General features: G+C 48.8%; 1 protein-coding gene across 1 annotated transcript in view; it reads right to left on the bottom strand.

Annotated features, from left to right (window-relative positions):
• Positions 1 to 19,338, bottom strand: part of COL28A1 (collagen type XXVIII alpha 1 chain) — a 130,852-nt gene that overhangs the window by 66,658 nt on the left and 44,856 nt on the right. Inside the window, exons 12-14 of the mRNA XM_084858746.1 lie at positions 17,843 to 17,911; positions 16,861 to 16,929; positions 15,592 to 15,660 (exon numbers count right to left, since the gene is read on the bottom strand). Of these exons, the coding sequence (XP_084714872.1) occupies positions 15,592 to 15,660; positions 16,861 to 16,929; positions 17,843 to 17,911 (207 nt within the window). The remainder of the gene's footprint in view (positions 1 to 15,591; positions 15,661 to 16,860; positions 16,930 to 17,842; positions 17,912 to 19,338) is intronic.

The raw sequence follows: 19,338 nt of genomic DNA, 5'->3' as shown, positions 1-19,338 counted from the left end.
TCCCCTTTCCTCCTCCTTCTCCCTGTATCTGAGTCTTCCATTATCTTTCGTTGATCTCACTCTTCTTGCTGCTTTTCCTCTTTTCACGGAGGGAACTCAAGCGAAACAAAACGAGGTAATTTGATAGCTCATTATCTGCAATCTATTTAAAAATGGAACAAAGGGCATTTAGTGCAGGAGATGCCCTGGGGGAACACAGCGTCATGTAAAGAGTCCACAAACTTCCATGAAGGAGCAATCTCAATTGCAGTTCCATGTGATTAGAGTGATGTGTTAGAATCCCTGATCTATAGTAATTCACATGTAGATTTGTATCTATCCCAGGCTGGATCTACACTTACCGCCTTTTTTCGCTTCCAATGAGGTTTCACCGCCCACCTTTCACACTATGCAGTACCTGCCTCTAATTGAAACTGGAATTTCCCACTTCTGTGCTCCCACTTTCAATACCCTAATATACCAATATTTCCCCTTAATTTGCTCTGTTTTTCCGCCTTCGCTACCATATCCAGTCGTAGTCCCCTCTCCCGCCTGTCCATATGCGGCGGTGTTTGTATTTTCCTCCTGCCCAATCACAGCTCTTGACAGCCCCATGTCTTCTTCCAGCTACTGATCGCATAGCTTCCTCGGCAGCCTCTGTTTCCTCAGCAACAAGCAAAGGGCTGGATGTGCGCGTGCTTGTCTGATCTCAGAAGCTAAGTGGGGTCTGATCTCGGAAGCTAAGCGGTCAGTAGTTGGATGGGCAACCGCCTGGGAATCAGGCTTCCTGCACTGAGCAGGGGGTTATTCTATCCCTTCAAGTGAGATTAAGTTTTACCCCTTCCTATCCCCCACTCCGGATGTTTGTGTTTTTTAATTAAGGCCTTATCCTTGCAGAATCGGGCTTCTGAAAACCCCATGGAACATATCACAAGGCTAAAAGATATGACACCGGAAGATGAGACCCTCAGGTCGGAAGGTGTCCAATATATTACTGGGGAAGAGCAGAGGGAATTTCCAAGTAGCGCCAGAAAGAGTGAAGCGGCTGGGCCAAACCCGAAAGGACACTCAGCTGTGGATGTGTCTGGTGGTGAAATGAAAATCCGATGCTATAAAGAACAATATTGTTTAGGAACCTGGAATGTAAGATCAATGAATCAAGGTAAGCTGGAGGTGGTCAAACATGAGATGGCAAGATCGAACATCGACATCTTGGGAATCAGCGAACTCAAATGGACAAGCATGGGCAAATTTAATTCAGGTGGCCATTATATCTACTACTGTGGGCAAGAATCCCTTAGAAGAAATGGAGTAGCACTCATAGTCAACAAAAGGGTGGGAAAAGCAGTACTGGGGTACAATCTCAAAAATGATAGAATGATCTCAGTACGAATCCAAGGCAAACCATTCAACATCACAGTAATTCAAGTCTATGCCCCAGCCACTGATGCAGAAGAAGCTGAGGTTGATCGGTTCTATGAAGACCTACAACACCTTCTAGAACTAACACCAAAAAAAGATGTCCTTTTCATCATAGGGGATTGGAATGCTAAAGTAGGAAGTCAAGAAATCACCGGAATAACAGGCAAGCATGGCCTTGGTGTACAAAATGAAGCAGGACAAAGGCTAATAGAGTTTTGCCAAGAGAACACACTGATCATAGCAAATACTCTTTTCCAACAGCACAAGAGGCGACTACACATGGACATCACCAGATGGTCAATATCGAAATCAGATTGATTATGTACTTTGCAGCCAAAGATGGAGAAGCTCCATACAGTCAGTAAAAACAAGACCTGGAGCTGACTATGGCTCAGATCATGAGCTGCTTCTTGCAAAATTTCGGCCTAAATTGAAGAACGTAGGGAAAACCACTAAACCATTCAGGTATGACCTAAATCATATCCCTTATGAATATACAGTGGAGGTAATGAATAGATATAAGGGATTAGACCTGACAGACAGAGTGCCTGAGGAACTATGGACAGAGGTCCGTAACATTGTTCAGGAGGCAGCAACTAAATCCATCCCAAAGAAAAAGAAATGCAAGAAAGCAAAGTAGCTGTCTGATGAGGCTTTACAAGTAGCTGAGGAAAGAAGGGCAGCGAAAAGCAAGGGAGAAAGGGGAAGATATATCCAACTGAATGCAGAGTTCCAGAGAATAGCAAGGAGAGACAAGAAGGCCTTCTTAAATGAACAATGCAAAGAAATCGAGGAAAACAATAGAATGGGAAAGACTAGAGATTTTTCAAGAACATCGGAGATCTCAAGGGAACATTTTGTGCAAAGACGGGCATGATCAAGGACAAAGAAGGCAGGGACCTAACAGAAGCAGATGAGATTAAGAAGAGGTGGCAAGAATACACAGAAGAACTATACAGGAAAGATCTTAATGTCCCTGATAGCCATGATAGTGCGGTCACTGAACTTCAGCTGGACATCCTAGACAGTGAAGTCAAGTGGGCCTTAGGAAGCATTACTAACAAAAAAGCTAGCGGAGATGACAGTATTCCAGCTGAGCTATTTAAGATCCGAAAAGATGATGCTGTTAAAGTGGTGCACTCAATATGCCAACACATTTGGAACACTCAACAATGGCCACAAGACTGGAAAAGGTCAGTTTACATTCCAATTCCAAAGAAGGGCAACGCCAAAGAGTGTTCAAATTACCGCACAATTGCACTCATTTTACATGCCAGCAAGGTGATGCTCAAAATCCTACAAGCTAGGCTTCAGCAGTATGTGAACCGAGAACTACCGGAAGTACAAGCTGGCTTTCGAAGAGGCAGAGGAACTAGAGATCAAATCGCCAACATTCGCTGGATCATGGAGAAAGCAAGAGAATTCCAGAAAAACGTCTATTTCTGCTTCATTGACTATGCTAAAGCCTTTGATTGTGTGGATCACACAATCACAACAAACTGTGGCAAATTCTTAAAGAGATGGGAGTACCAGACCACCTTACCTGTCTCCTGAGAAACCTGTATGAGGGTCAAGTAGCAACAGTAAGAACCTGACATGGAACAACCGATTGGTTCAAAATTGGGAAAGGAGTACGACAAGGCTGTATATTGTCGCCCTGCTTATTTAATTTATATGCAGAGTACATCATGAGAAACGCTGGGTTGGATGAATCACAGGTCGGAATTAAGATTGCCGGGAGAATTATCAACAACCTCAGATACGCAGACGATACCACCCTAATGGCAGAAAGCCAAGAGGATCTAAAGAGCCTCTTGTTGAGGGTGAAAGTGGAGAGTGCAAAAGCTGGTTTGAAACTCAACATTAAAAAAACTAAAATCATGGCATCTGGCCCCATCACTTCCTGGCATATAGAAGGGGAAGAAATGGAAGCAGTGACAGATTTTACTTTCTTGGGCTCCAAGATCACCGCAGACGGTGACTGTAGCCATGAAATTAAAAGACGCTTGCTCCTTGGGAGGAAAGCTATGGCAAACCTAGACAGCATAGTAAGAAGCAGAGACATCACCTTGCCGACAAAGGTCCATCTAATCAAAGCTATGGTTTTCCCAGTAGCAACGTATGGCTGAGAGAGCTGGACTATAAGGAAGGCTGAGCGCCAAAGAATCGATGCTTTCGATCTGTGGTGCTGGAGAAGACTCTTACGAGTCTCCTGGACTGCAAGGAGGTCAAATCAGTCCATCCTCAAGGAAATCAACCCTGAGTGCTCATTGGAAGGACAGATACTGAAGCTGAAGCTCAAATATTTTGGCCACCTAATGCGAAGAGAAAAGTCACTGAAAAAGACCCTGATGCTGGGAAAGATTGAAGGCAAAAGGAGAAGGGGACGGCAGAGGATGAGATGGCTAGATAGCATCACCAATGCAATTAATATGGACTTGAGCACACTCCGGGTGAGAGCGCAGGACAGGAAGGCCTGGCATGCTATGGTCCACGGGGTCACGAAGAGTCAGACACGACTGAACGACAACGCGAGAGAGTTTAACCCGACAGGACACTGAATTCATTGCGATGGCGGGCGCAATGTAGATCAGCCCCTAGTGTTAGGTACATGGAGTGTAGTAGATAATTGACCCTGCTCCCCTGAGCCACCATTTTGTGTCTGACTCTGGTTGGCAGACCTCAGCATTCTAGTAAAAAACAAAAGACATTCTGCAGTCCTGAAGTCTGCTTACCTCTGCTGTAAATGCTATACACAGGCACACAAAGCCTATTTGGGTGATTTAAGAGTGTTTTATTTATTGGTTTGTTTCTTACATTTATACTCCACCATTTTATATAAAAACAGAATTAAGTATTTGTTGGAGTTATTTTCTTTTTCGTGTTTCATCATAACTTGAGCAATTTTATTGGCATAGGCCAAATGATGACCCTTCCTGAAAAAAATTGAAGCAGGGGAGTTGTTTCCTTGGCATGCAGACCTATTCCATAGAGCCATTTAATTGTTTATAAAAATAAGCCAAGAGCCATGGCCAGCCCAAGACATTTTGCTTCCTGAGGCGAAAAACAAGATGGCGCCGTCTCCCATTCCATATACAAAAAGCCAACTGGACCGTCTTCAACACTGATGATGGGACAGTGTCCTCCACTACACCAAAGGCAGCAAGCTAACTTAGGGGGTGCAGAGCAGGCTGTATAGTGCACAGCTCCTCCAACACCATGCTGCTGCCTCACAGCATCTGCCGCCTGTCAAGGGCTCCTTGGAGGGCTCTCTCAGTCTAATCCAGTAGCCAAGTCCAGACACAGACAAAGGGATTCTTTTCAAAGCTTTATTCTTCTTTTACAATTCAACAACTCTACAGGTAGCAACTAGATCTGAGCAGCAGCATCCCTATGCCCTAAGTTGGAACAGTTGGTCCCCGTTTGAAAGGCAATTACTGACAGACCCCTGTATTTAAGGACTAGGGAGAATCCCTCTCCTTTTCCCTTGGATCCCCGGGGCGCAGCCGATTGAGTGCGCCAACCGGGCACTACGCTCCTCTCGGTGCCCTCCATCTCGCGCCACTCTCTGCGTCTGCGTCGCGCATCCACTAAGTCTGCTATCTCTGCTCAGTCACTCCCTGGACTGCTAACTAAACTAGGAATGTGGGTGGGAGGAATCTCCGTCAGCTGTTGGTCCTGGGAAAGAGGAGCGCGCTCCTCTCCCAGGAGCGACTGCTCTTCCGCAGCATCAGAACTACTCTGGGATTCTATGGGCTCAGTGTCCACCCTGACATCATCCCTGCTCCTATGAGGCCCCCCCTCATTCTCCTCCCCTGGGACCCCAGGTTTGTGGGGGTACAGCTGGTGGAAGCACCTCAGCAGCAACGGAGCATGCACATTTTTCGCGGGATCCCAGGATCGCTCATCAGGCCTGTCCCAAGAATGAGGCACTGCAGCTGCCGCCAGGCCCTGAGGGGGAAGAATCAGAGGGGGGGGAAGTCTCCTCACTCCCTGGCTGGAGGTCAGGCTTACGAGAAAGAGCAAACGCTTGTAGTTTGTCTGAGGCCTTCACATAGCAAATCTTAAGGTGGAACCGAGAAAAAAAAAGCGACCACCTAATCTGCCACTGGTTTAAGGCACGGGCTGTCTGAAGATGTTCGACGTTGCGATGGTCGGTTCTAACTTCGACTGGGTGTTGTGCCCCCTCCAGGAGATGACGCCAGGTCTCCAAAGCGGACTTGATGGCCAACAGTTCCTTCTCCCAGATGGTATAATTCCTCTCAGACATCGTCAGTTTCTGGGAGTGGTAGGCGCAGGGTTGCAGCCCGCCGCCCTCCCGATGTGGCTGAAAGAGCACCGCCCCCACCGCGAAGTCAGAGGCATCAGTTTGCACTACAAAAGGCTTCCTCGGGTCGGGATGTAACAGGATCGGCTCAGAACTGAAAAGCCTCTTAAGTTCATCGAAAGCCTGTTGGGCTGATGCTGTCCAATGAAAAGGAGATTTCTTGCCCTTAAGGAGGTCCGTGAGAGGAGAAGTGAGCCAAGCAAAACTGGGCAGGAACTTTCTGTAAAAATTAGCAAACCCCAGAAAACGTTGCAAGTCCTTCTTGGTGGACGGAGCCTGCCAGGAGAGGACAGCCTGAACCTTTGCAGGATCCATCCTGATACCGTCAGGCGAAATAATGTAGCCAAGAAAGTCCAAAGAGGTTAGGTCAAACGTACATTTCTCCAGCTTGGCATAAAGATGGTTCTTGCGGAGGCACTGGAGTATGGCAGAGACATGGCGTTGATGGGCCTCGGAGTCCTCAGAAAATATAAGTAAATCATCGAGATACACAATGAGGAAAGTGTCCAAATAGTCCCTGAAGATGGCATTCATAAAACGCGAAAAAGTGGGAGGGGCGCAGGCTAACCCAAAAGGCATTACTAGGTATTCATACGCTCCGTACCGGGTCCCGAAACAGGTCTTCCACTCATCCCCCTCCCGGATGCGAATGAGATTATATGCATTACGCAGGTCCAACTTTGTGAAAATCTTGGCTCGCCCCAGGCGCTCCAGCATCTCAGGTATGAGGGGTAGGGGGTTCTTGTCAGGGATGGAGACGGAATTTAGATTTCTGAAATCGTGCACCGGCCTGAGTTCTCCAGATCTCTTGGCCACAAAGAAGGTAGGAGCGCAGGCAGGGGAGGAGGAGGAGCGCAGGCAGGGGAGGAGGAGGGGCGAATGAAACCACGTTTGAGATTTGTGTCCAAAAACTCCCGCAGAGCTCGAAGTTCCGGCTCTGACATTGGATACAGCCGGCCAGCGGGGATGGTCACCCCCGGAATGAGGTTAATGGCACAGTCAAAAGGGCGGTGGGGGGGAAGCCGGTCAGCCTCCTTCTTGTCAAACACATCCCAAAAAGCTGCATACTTCTCTGGGAGGATGACGGTAGCTGAAGGACTGCCAGAAGCAGACAAGGAGTGGGAGGAAAGGGTTAAAGCCTGGGCTGGGACTGGTGCCTCCTCCGGGAGGCAATGCTCCCGGCAGTACGGAGACGCAAACTCCACTTGCTGAAGTCCCTAAGAAATCTGAGGGTTGTTCTTAGAGAGCCAGGAAATACCCAGCACGATTGGGCATAAGGGAACCTTGACTAAGTGAAACTGAATCTGCTCAACGTGGGACTGAGTGCGCATAGCAAGCGGAACTGTAATCCGGGTCACTGAGCCCGAAGAGAGAGGACGCCCATCAATGGTCTCCACTGCCAAGGGGGCAGGAAGGGGCAGGGTAGGAATCTTGTGTAAAAGGGTGACGGACTCATCCATGAAACTGGTCGTCGCCCCCGAGTCCACTAAAGCCAGGGCCTCCACCCCCCCCTGAGAGAAGCGGAGGTGAACATGCAACAGCAGATGGGAGGGTGGGGGGGTTGGGGAAAGCACCCACCCGGTGGGGAACTGACCCCCACAACTGAGGCCCCCAATAAGCCTGGGGGGCAGCCTAGTCAGGCCTGGGGACGAGGAGGAGGGGGAAGGAGAGGAGGAGGAGGAGGAGGGGGAGGGGGAGGCAGCGGAGCAGTGGATGTCACTCAGCAGGTCTTGGCGAAATGCCCCAGCTTTCCACATCGAAAACATCGGCGCTCAGCTAGGGATGGGGGAGAATTTCTCCCCAAAACTTCGGGGGGCCAAGTGCCAACATGTTCGGCCCCGCGAAGTAGTTTCGGGAAGAAATTCTCCGCACCCCCCCCCCGCACCCCGCACCCCCCCCCCGGGACGGGACTTACCTTTCCCGAATGTCCCTCCCGGCGGCGGGTCCCAGCAGCGGTTCGTCAGGTCTTCGACAGGGGCAGAGGTGGCAGCCGGTCTTTCGACCGGCTGCCGCCGCCGCCATTCCAATAAAAGTAAAAAAAAAAAAAACGCCCCCGTGATAGGCTACATGACGATTAACATAGCCTATCACGGCTAGATTTGCAAAGTCAGCCATGATAGGCTACGTAAATCGTCACGTAGCCTATCACGGGTGACTTAAAAAAAAAAAAAAGCACGTACAGCTAATGGCGGCCCCCATAGGGAGCCGCCATTCACGTTCCTTATTTGGTCGCTGTAGTCTACGTAAAGATTACGTAGACTACGGCGAAAATAAGGGCAATGTTATTTGTGTTGCCCTTATTTTCGCCGTAGTCTACGTAAAGATTTACGTAGACTACAGTGACCAAATAAGGAATGCGAATGGCGGCTCCCTATGGGAGCCGCCATTTGCGTACGCGTTTTTTTTTTTAAGTCACCCGGGATAGGCTACGTGACGATTAACGTAGCCTATCACAGCTGACTTTGCAGATCTAGCCATGATAGGCTACGTTAACCGTCACGTAGCCTATCACGGGGGCGTTTTTTTTTTAACTTTTTATTTTGCGGCTGGGCGAGGCGAGGCGCCTCCTCCCCGGCCTGAATTTCGGCCGGGCGAGGCGGGAAGCCTCCCCCCCGGCCTGAATTTCGGCCGGGCGAGGTGGGACGCCTCCCCCCCCCCGGCCTGAACTTCGGGGGGAGCAGCGAAGCGCCTCTCCCCCACCGCGAAGCAAGCTGCGAGACCAGGTAAGTGGCTTTCGTGCAACCCTACGCTCAGCACGGCGGCGCTTAAACTCCTCTGGCGGCAGCGAGGCTCGAGTAGCTCCCAGCTGTATCAGGGTCTCCTCTGCCCCCAGCGTCGGAGCGGGGGGTGGGGGAGGAGGCAGGAAACGTGGGGGAATGGGAGGAGGGAAATACCGGCCCCTGGCTCCCCACCGGGTCTGCCGGCGCCCCTCCAGTCGACTATCTATCTGAAGGCAGGTCTGGATGAGCTCCTCCAAAGTAGGCGGGCTGGGCGTGCGCGCCAACTCATCCAAAATCTCGTCGTTCAAACCATCCAAAAACTGAGCCAGTAGCGCGGCATCATTCCACTGTAAATCCTGCATCAGCAAGCGAAAGGAAGTCACGTAGCTGGAAACTGAGTCCTTACCCTGCCGGAGGCGGCGAATCTCCCGAGAAGCCATCTGCGTGCGCAGGGGGTCACCGAAAAAATGTGCCATGGCTGTCATGAAACCTTGATAGTCCCCGAGCAGGGGGTCATTAGCGAGAAGAAGTCCCGAAGCCCATTTAGCTGCCATGCCTGACAGTAGGTTAATGATGAAACCCACACGAACCTGTTCCGTCTGGAAATCCTCAGGCCTAAGACGCATGTACAGCTCTGATTGGGCCCTGAAAATCTGAAAAAGTCCTTTCTCACCAGAAAACATCTCTGGCAACGCCACCGGGCATTTACGGCGTGGGGGAAGCGGAGGTGGGGGGGGTTGAAACATAGCCTGTAGATCTTGCACGGTCGCCATCAGTTGAGCCATCTGATCACAGAGCAACTGGTTCTCTTGCAGCAGAGCTTGCAGCACTGGGTCCCCAGCACCCTCCATAAGGCAATCAGAGAGAGAGAGAGAGAGGAGAGAAAGAAAAGAAAAGAAAAAAAAAGAGGGACGGGGACCAAGATGTCAAGGGCTCCTTGGAGGGCTCTCTCAGTCTAATCCAGTAGCCAAGTCCAGACACAGACAAAGGGATTCTTTTCAAAGCTTTATTCTTCTTTTACAACTTAACAACTCTACAGGTAGCAACTAGATCTGAGCAGCAGCATCCCTATGCCCTAAGTTGGAACAGTTGGTCCCCGTTTGAAAGGCAAACACTGGCAGACCCCTGTATTTAAGGACTAGGGAGAATCCCTCCCCTTTTCCCTTGGATCCTCTGGGTTCAGCCAATTGAGTGCGCGCCAACCAGGCACTACGCTCCTCTCGGTGCCCTCCATCTCGTGTCACTCTCTGCGTCTGCGTCGCGCATCCACTAAGTCTGCTATCTCTGGACTGCTAACTAAACTAGGAATGTGGGTGGGAGGAATCTCCCTCAGCTGTTGGTCCTGGGAAAGAGGAGCGCGCTCCTCTCCCAGGAGCGACTGCTCTTCCTCAGCATCAGAACTACTCTGGGATTCTATGGGCTCAGTGTCCACCCTGACACCGCCTGAGGTGACTGCTTCACTCTGCCTAATGGTAGGGCCAGCCCTGCCACAAGCCATTTACACCATCTACCCAGGTGAAAGAAGCCCCTGCTGCTTTCGATGTTTATACTTCATGTGACAAAGACCCGGTGCTCAGTTACACAATTCCAGGAGATAGGACTATCTCCCCCATAGCCTCTGCAGGTCCAATGAGGCAGCAAAAGCAGTACTAGGGCTGGGGAAAGGACAAGGCCAGCCCAAGGAATCTTGCTGCCTGAGGCGGAGCAGAAAGTGGCCCCCCTCACCTCCAGTCCAAGTCAAGGAGAATAGTACTCAAAACCAGCAAAGCTCTTTTGGTACATGAGGCAGAAAATCCCACAAGCACCCCATCCCAGGCGGTAAAAATAAAACAACAAATTAAATAGCTAACCATCTGCTATCCTTTCATGCCAGGGCCTGCAGGAGAAGCTGCCACCACTGGGGAATCATAGAATCATAGAATAGTAGGGTTGGAAGAGGCCTACAAGGCCATCGAGTCCAACCCCCTGCTCAATGCAGGAATCTAAGTCAGAGCATCCCTGACAAATGGCTGTCCAGCCTCGTCTTGAAGGCCTCCAGTGTGGGAGAGCCCACCACCTCCCCAGGTAATTGGTTCCATTGTCGTATTGCTCTTACAGTCAGGAAGTTTTTCCTGATGTTCAGCCAGAATCAGGCTTTCTGTAACTTGATCCCATTATTCCGTGTCCTGCACTCTGGGATGATCGAGAAGAGATCCTGGCCTTCTTCTCTGTGACAACCTTTCAAGTACTTGAAGAGCGCTATCATATCTCCCCTCAGTCTTCTCTTCTCAAGGCTAAACATGCCCAGTTCTTTCAGTCTCTCTTCATAGGTCTTTGTTTCCAGTCCCCTGATCATCTCTGTTGCCCTCCTCTGAACCCTCTCCAGCTTGTCTGCATCCTTCTTAAAGTGTGGTGCCCAGAACTGGACACAGTACTCCAGATGAGGCATAACCAGTGCTGAGTAGAGGGGAACTAGTACTTCCCGGGATTTGGAAGCTATGCTTCTATGAATGCAGCCCAAAGCAGTAGGAAGAGGCATGCCTGCTGCTGCTGGGCCTGCTGTAGCGGCTGCCGCCACCAACACCAGGCTTTCCCTGTGGACTTCTGCCTGGCAGACCGCCAGTCCCTGCAGGACCAGGCCCCTAGGTACCGAGCCAGCTGTGCTACTTCTACCTGCTCCTTCCTGGAGGGGCTACATAAGCTGGCTGGCTGAGGTGGCCTGGGAGAGCCAGGGCCTGCAGGAGAAGCTGCCACCACCAGGGAAGAGGGGTGCCTGTTGCTGCTGGGCCTGCTGCTGAGCCGCCACCGTCACCACCACCACTATCACTACCATGGACTCCCACCTGGCAGTATTTTTAAAGGGGATTTTTTAATTTTAATTTTTTTTAATTTCTGGGGGATTCTGTTGTGTTTTTAGGGGTGGGTAGCCTGCCTGATAGGCGGGAGTGAGGGGGCATGTGTCCACCTGATGGAGGCAGTGGGGGGAGTGTTGGGGGCCAGAACTTACCAAGGCTGGGCGGCAGGCGCTGGCAGAGCGCTAGGGGCAGGCTGTCAGGGTGGACACTGAGCCCACAGAATCCCAGAGTAGTTCTGATTCTGAGGAAGAGCAGTCGCTCCTGGGAGAGGAGCGTGCTCCTCTTTCCCAGGACCAACAGCTGACGGAGATTCCTCCCACCAGCATTCCTAGCTTAGATAGCAGTCCAGGGAGTGACAGAGCGCGGATAGCAGACTTGGTGGACGCACAACGCCGACGCAGAGAGCGGCGCCAAATGGAGGGCGCAGAAAGGAGGAGCGTAGTGCCCAGTTGGTGCGCAAACAACGGCTGCGCCCAGAGGATCCAAGGGAAAAGGGGAGGGACTCTCCCTAGCCCTTAAGGTCAGGGGTCTGCCAGTGATTCCCTTTCAAACGCGGACCAACTGTTCCAACTTAGGGCATAGGTACTGTGCTGCTCAGATCTAGTTGCAAACGGTAGAGTTGTTAAGTTGTAAAAGAAGAATAAAGCTTTGAAAGGAATCCCTTTGTCTGTGTCTGGACTTGGCTACTGGATTAGACTGAGAGGCCTCCAAGGAGCCCTTGACACAGGCCATGCCAGGTAAGGGGAACAAGGGGGAGATGTGTAGTATTTGTCCCCTGCTCCGGGCCTGTCCAGAGCCAAAGGATGGCCAGGGGAGGCATGACTCCCTCTTTGGACCTTCGTTTGCTGCTCTGCAATGCCAGGTCTGTTACCCAGAAAACATCCCTCATCCACGACATGATCCTGGATGAGGGTGCAGACCTGGCATGTATTACGGAGACCTGGCTGGCTGAGGCCGCTGCTCCAACTCTGGCGGCCATGTGTCCAGCTGGATTTTCGTATACACAGCAGCCAAGGGCTGAGGATCGGGGAGGGGGAGTGGCTGTTATCTACCGAGAGTCCTTGGTCTTCACCAGACCCCCTCTCCGAGAGACCAAGGTTGCTGAGTGCATGTACTGGAGGTTGGACCTGAAGGGCAGTCTGGGGATTCTGCTTGTGTACCGTCCACCCCGCTGCATGACTGACTCCCTGGCCGAGGTGCTTGAGATGGTCTCTGATGTGCGTGTGCAGTCCCCTAACTTTATTGGTGTTGGGGGACTTCAACATACATTCAGAGGCCATCCTCACAGGAGCACCTCGGGACTTCATGGAGACCATGGCTTCCTGGGAGCTGCACCATATTCTAACTGGGCCCACCCATGTAGCTGGTCATGCACTAGACCTTGTGTTTGTTTCTGGAGAAGCGGGGAGTGATCTGGAAGTGGTGTATATCCACCACCCCCTTGTCATGGTCAGATCACTATCTGGTGACGTAAGACTTCTCGGTTCCACAACCCCTCCGCAGGGGTGGAGGACCCATTAAAATGGTCCGCCCCAGGCGTCTTATGGATCCGAATGGATTCCTGAACACACTTGGGGATTCTCTGGAGCATGCCAACGGCCACTCAGTCGAAACCCTGGTGGGTGGCTGGAATGCTGCAATCACTGGGGCATTAGATCAGGTGGCTCCGAAACGCTTTCTCCCCCTGAACAGGGCTCGGACTGCACCATGGTTCAATCCACAGTTACGAGGTCTGAAACAGGAGGTGAGACAGCTAGGGCACCGGTGGTGGAAGTCTTGCTCCAAAGACGATCAGACATGGGTAGAGCTGTATCTTCAGCCTATCACGTGGCGGTGAAGGCAGCAAAAAAGGAATATTATGCTGCCTCTATCGCGTCTGCAGAGTGCTGTTCCAGGAGGCTGTTCCAAGTGGTCCAGAGCCTGGTCGGTCCAGTGGCTCCGGAACCACTGGAGCATTCTAAGGCCTCCTGTGAGGCCTTGGCAAGGCACTTTGCAGATAAAATTGATCAGATTTGGAGTGTTACTCCATGCGCTGTGGATACAGTTAGTGAGCAAGAGGCTTGTGGCCTGTGGCAAACCGGTTTTGTGGGATCGGTTCCAGCTTATTCCTTCTGATGAAGTGGACAAGGTGCTTTCATCTGTAAGGCTGACCACCTGCTTACTTGATCCTTGCCCATCTTGGCTCATTATGGGCTGCAGAGAGAGACTAGGTGAGGGGATCAGGGAGGAGGGAGTGATGCCATCAGCCCACAAGGAGGCAGTGATAAGACCGCTCTTAAAGAAGCCCTCCTTGGATCCCCAAGTTCTGAACAACTTTCGCCCAGTCTCAAATCTGCCATTTTGGGGCAAGGTGATTGAGTGGGTGGTGGCGGTGCAGTTGAAGGCACACTTGGAAGAAACCGATTATCTAGACCCATTTCAGTCGGGCTTCAGGCTTGGGCATGGGACAGAAATGGCCTTGGTCGCCTTGGTGGATGATATGAGGAGGGCTCTGGATAGGGGTGAATGCTCCTTCCTTGTTCTCCTCTCAGCGGCTTTTGATACCGTTGACCATGGTATCCTCTTGGACCGCCTGGAGGGGTTGGGCATTGGAGACACCGTATTGCGGTGGTTCTGGTCCTTCCTCTCCGGCAGGTACCAGAGGGTAGCACTGGGAGATGAGGTTTCAGACCCATGGCCACTCACTTCTGGGGTGCCACAGGGTTCCATCCTCTCCCCGATGCTATTTAATATCTGTGTGAAGCTGCTGGGGGCTATCATCAGGAGGTTTGGGGTGCGGTGTCATCAATATGCGGATGACACGCAGCTCTACCTCTCGTTCAAATCTTCACCAAGGTTGGCTGTAGAATCCCTGTCCGAATGTCTGGGGACGGTGAGTGGCTGAAGCTGAACCCTGACAAGACCGAGGTACTTTTGGTGGGAGACAAGAGGAGGCTGGGGGATGTTGACCTGGTGTTGAATGGGGTACGGCTACCCTTGAAAGACCAGGTCCGCAGCCTGGGGGTCATTTTGGACTCCCAGCTGTCCATGGAGGCTCAGGTGTCAGCTGTGAGCCGGACAGCGCTGTATCAACTCTATCTGATATGGCGGCTGCGCCCCTTCCTTCCCGACCACCTGCTCCCATCGGTAGTACATGCCCTGGTCTCCTCTCGTTTACACTACTGTAATGCACTCTATGTGGGGTTACCCTTGAAGACGGTTCGGAAGCTGCAGCTGGTACAGAACGCGGTGGCTTGCCTGATTAAAGGCAGCTGCCGGCGAGATCACATCACTCCAGTGCTGAAGGAGTTGCACTGGTTACCAGTTGTTTTCCGGGCCAAATTCAAGGTGTTGGTTTTGACCTTTAAAACCCTATATGGTTCCGGCCCAGCCTATCTTAAGGAGCGCCTCCAGCAACAGCAGACAGGCCGCTTAACAAGATCAGCCTCGGATGGCCTTCTCTCTGTCCCATCAGCCAGGACAGCTAGACTGGTGGGGACGAGAGAGAGGGCCTTTCCTGTGGTGGCCCCCACTCTGTGGAACTCCCTCCCTAGGGAACTCTGCCATGCCCCCTCTTTAATGAGCTTCCGCCGTGCATTAAAAACATGGTTGTTCAGGCAGGCGTTTGGGGTGGGTTAGGATATTTTAGAAAATGTTTTTATTGTAGAATTTTATTGTTTTAAACTGTTTTATTATATGCTTTGTACATCGCCCAGAGTGGCTGGGTGACCATCCAGATGGGCGATAGATAGATAGATAGATAGATAGATAGATAGATAGATAGATAGCTGATACCCAATATCTGAGGCCTGAGATGGCCACTGCACTCTGCCTAATAGTAGCTGTGGAAGAGGACCTTTTACATGACTGTTCCCTCATTGCCTCCAATAGCCACCACCACAGAGTGTTCCGAGAGCAGGCAACCGCTGATACCATCTGCCTGATGAGGCCTACAAAACTCCAGAAATGTCCTGGTCAAGGAAGGGTGAAGATAAAACTGCAGGGAAATTGTCAGGAACCAGATGTTACGATGTCCTCATTGTGGAACAATTTTGACTGTGGAAACCGCTTTGTTGAAACCAGCAAGTTGGTCAGAGATATGAGTGGCTACTGAGGGCCCATCACATCACATGCGTTTTGGAACAGAAAAGGCAGGGGGAACTGCTCTTCTACACCCCTAAATGTAACCCTGGGGCAAAGTGAAAGAATACTGAAGTATTTTGGAAGCTTGTAGTAAGAAGATATTGAGGAATCAATGCAATCCTAGAAATTCATTCCAAAAGATGGGTGAGGGGGAAGTAATAGATTTAGTGAAATGGAAAATATTTACCTTCTGTCCGGGGAGTCCTTCTCCTGGTGGACCCCTTTCACCTTGTACACCCTCAGGACCACGTGGCCCCTGAGTTTGAAAGAAAAACAGTGCTTAGAATCTAAAACTTAAAATGTAAAGGTATTTAAAGAGCAGGGCAATAAAAGCTGAAACTGATCAGAGATTAGAACGGGGTTTCTCTGATTAGTGCTGAAGAAAGCCTCCTCCCCTGGCCCCCAGTGACCCTGTCCCAGCTGCAGAACCGCTGTGCACCCTGGTTTAGATGTTGTGATAGCACTCTTCAAAAGCACGCTACAAGTGCTAGTTCTAATGTTACACTTTCTGCCCTGATATAGGACATTGCTCCCAAGTGATTCACACACACACATATCTATGCATGTGCAAGCATATTATCCAAACAGATAATACCTAGTCAGCCTCATAATGGCATGCATGTGGACACAGGTTTGAACTACAGAGTACTGTACTTGTTAAATCATTCTAAAATATCAAAGAAATTAGGAAAGTAATTCAAAATATCTGAAAATAAATATCCATGTATCTTGCCGTTTTCTGCTGTTTACAAAGTAGCATCAGATACAGCAAAAAGGCAAAGAATGAAATAGGGGAAAAAATGTCATTCCATAATGAATAAAGGGATGCTCTGGCCAAATCCACATATGGATCTACTGCCTCTATAAAGATGAATGGGGACAACTCTAGCTCTTCGTCTGAGCTCTATCGGCTGTATAAAATAGCTGGATTGGAGAAATAATATATTTCCGTACAATCAACCAGGAAGTTCAAATCCCCTCATGATTATAAAGTTCTTACTGAGTGACTTTGGGCCAGTCACTGACTCTCAGCCTAAGCTACTTCACAGGGTTGTTGTGAAGGTAACATAGGGAAGAGGAAGAACCATGTACACCGCCTTGAGTGCCTTGGAGAAAAGATGGGAAATAAATAAATTAAACTTTCCAGTGGATTGTGCCTTTGTTTCTAGCTAACACGCAAATTTTCTAACAGTAGCATAAATATTATTTTCAATTGCTCATCTCCAATTGATTTCGTTCATATTTTGATATATCTTTCACTTACAAAAGACCAAACAAGTTTACATTTGTTCTTGTTGTTAAAAAAAAAAAATCCCTGTTAAAGGTTTACAATCTAGCACACAAATTGTAAATGTTCAGCTGATGCAGAATGAATGCTCCTGTTTTTCAATCAAACACGTCCATTCCTAAATCTCTTAACATAAAATCCTTTCCAGAACTTGACAATTTTACTTACCGTTAAGCCTGGCTCACCAATTCCAATTGGTCCTGGAAGCCCAATTCTTCCTTCCTGACCTCGATCACCCTTGTAAAAATAAAAATAAGGACAACATTTGTTACCATTCTAAATAAATTTTCTAAGAGAGGAATGGAAAGGAATGTACAGACAGACACACTTTTAATCCATTTATTTTTTTTAAATGACATGGTGCCGTATCATAATAAGTATAATTAAAATTATACCATCATAATTATGCACAGTTGGTGTGAAATATAATTTAGACTACAATCCTGTAAGCATGCACAGTATAGGGCTGCACTACTTTTACTTTTAGACTGATCTCATCCTTTAATTGAACTACTTGAACTAGGCTTTGACCTGTCCAATGTGCCTTCATAAAGAAATAAGAGACACTTACATGTTCACCTTTGCACACGTATATTTATGTACCCTAAAGATTCTAATTACCTCTAGCATTCAGACAATGCTGAGAATAAAACAGTATAATCTTGTCACTCTGTTCTGTACATTTTATATCAAAGGACTGAAAATTCTAAAGATTAAAGTTTATCCACACTGGTTTACCATAGGAAGCAATGAACTGAAGCAAGTCTTATTGAAAATGTGTGGAAATCAGTGTAACTGCTTTCATTTACAGCGATATAGATATTTATAGACAAAAATTGTATGTTAGTTTCTTATCTGGGCCATCATGGCTGTCATGAATGGGCCAAGGTAGTTGTTACTTGCCCTTTCCCACCATTGCCTTTTGTGCCAATACACAAAATGGCATCTTTGTGCCATTCCACAACATGTGATATGCATATTGTGGTTCAGGTCTCTGGATAAGGGACAGAGTTGGTTGTTCCATGAATAATAGTTTTTGCAGTGGGATGGATCATTATTTTAGAAAATAGAAATCCCATACACAGAGATAACCGTGACTGAGGTCCACAGACACTGTGATTATATTATTAAGGTAGATCCTATGCATTACCTTAGGTCCTGAATATCCAATTCCAGGGACTCCAGCAGGACCATAAGGACCTGATGGGCCTGGCTCCCCCTTAAAAAACAAAACAGAAATGAACAAATGAGAAGTTTGTGTAGTGGGAATTCATTCCTGATGAATAAGCATCTTAAGAAATGAGTTCAGGACCCATGGTATCCAGGTTTACAACAATGCTGACTTGAACCTTTATAATCTCATTGACTTTGGAGCATGAAGCAGCAAGCAAACTGACTCACAAAACACACACAAGTATTTTCTCAAATATAAATTCTGTTGTATTATAGCTGTATTAGGTCTTCAGTTCTTAGCCTTATTAGGTTTATTTAATATTACTTCTTATATGTGACACAGAGACACTAAACATATTAGGAATCATTATTTTTTTAAAAAAGAATATTGATAAAAACTGTGGCTGATCAAAGATGTTTTCAGGAGGTGCAGGAAACAACACAGTGTTGGTGGCTGCCTGATCACCAGAGGCAGGGAGTTCCATAGGAACTGGGCCACCACACTGAAGGCTCTTCTCTGGGTGGACTCTAATTGGGCCATAGGTCTATATGGAACCACCAGGAGCATGCCCTCTGATGCCCTCAGTGAATGGGCAGGTTGATAAGGGAGAAGGCACTCTCTCAGATATCCTGGTCCCAAGTTGTTTAGAGCTTTTTACAGTAGTACTAATGCCTTAAACCTGGTCCAGTAGCAAATAGGCAGCCAGTGCAGGTCCCCCAGCAAAGGAACGAACACTGGACGAGGCACCGTTTATTTATTTATTTGTTTGTTTGTTTATTTATTTAATTTATTAATTGCCCATCTGGCCGGTCACCTAGCCACTCTGGGCAATGTACAATAATAAAAACAGTTTACACAATACAATTCAGTTTATTACTGTATATACACTATTATAACTGTTGTTATCATTTACTCTTCTTAGCAGGAATTATTTACTTTTCTTCTTTTTAAAAAACTTTTTATTTGCAACACAACTGTAACAACAAACAAACAAAAAAGCAACACCTCCCCCCTCCAATAATCTAACCTAAACCAATTCTGATGCACAGCTGAAAAAAAGTATAATCCCATCCTGTAGGGCACCATTTTTGCCATGTATCAATCAAACCTAACTCAGACATGTGGGCCTTCAATGCTGAATGGATTACAGACTGAAACTTGTGAGGGGGATTGCACCTATCCACAACTGGATCCAGAACGTCATTAAAAAAAACCCCAACCCAATAGTTATCAAATGATCATAAGTAACAGTAGGCAAATCATGGGGAGAGTGATCCTATGGCCCCTTTAGTCTGTATTCTTGGATCCAAGGTCAAAGACAGTGCTCTGACCTCAGACCCAGGAGCCCGAGCTCCCCTCCCTCTCCCCCTCACAGCCAGCGTGGAGACAACCACACTGGCTGCCTCTCCAAGCTCACAAAAGTGACCTCAGAGAGGATGGAAAGGTGGCAGTTCTGTGGGTGGGGAGGAGAG

Source organism: Heloderma suspectum, chromosome 5 (genome assembly GCF_057233095.1).
Source record: "Heloderma suspectum isolate Gila_16-S chromosome 5, 16-S_ref, whole genome shotgun sequence".
Lineage (NCBI taxonomy): Eukaryota > Metazoa > Chordata > Lepidosauria > Squamata > Helodermatidae > Heloderma > Heloderma suspectum.
Note: the sequence above shows the minus strand (reverse complement) of the source record. Positions and strands in the feature narration are given on the sequence as shown.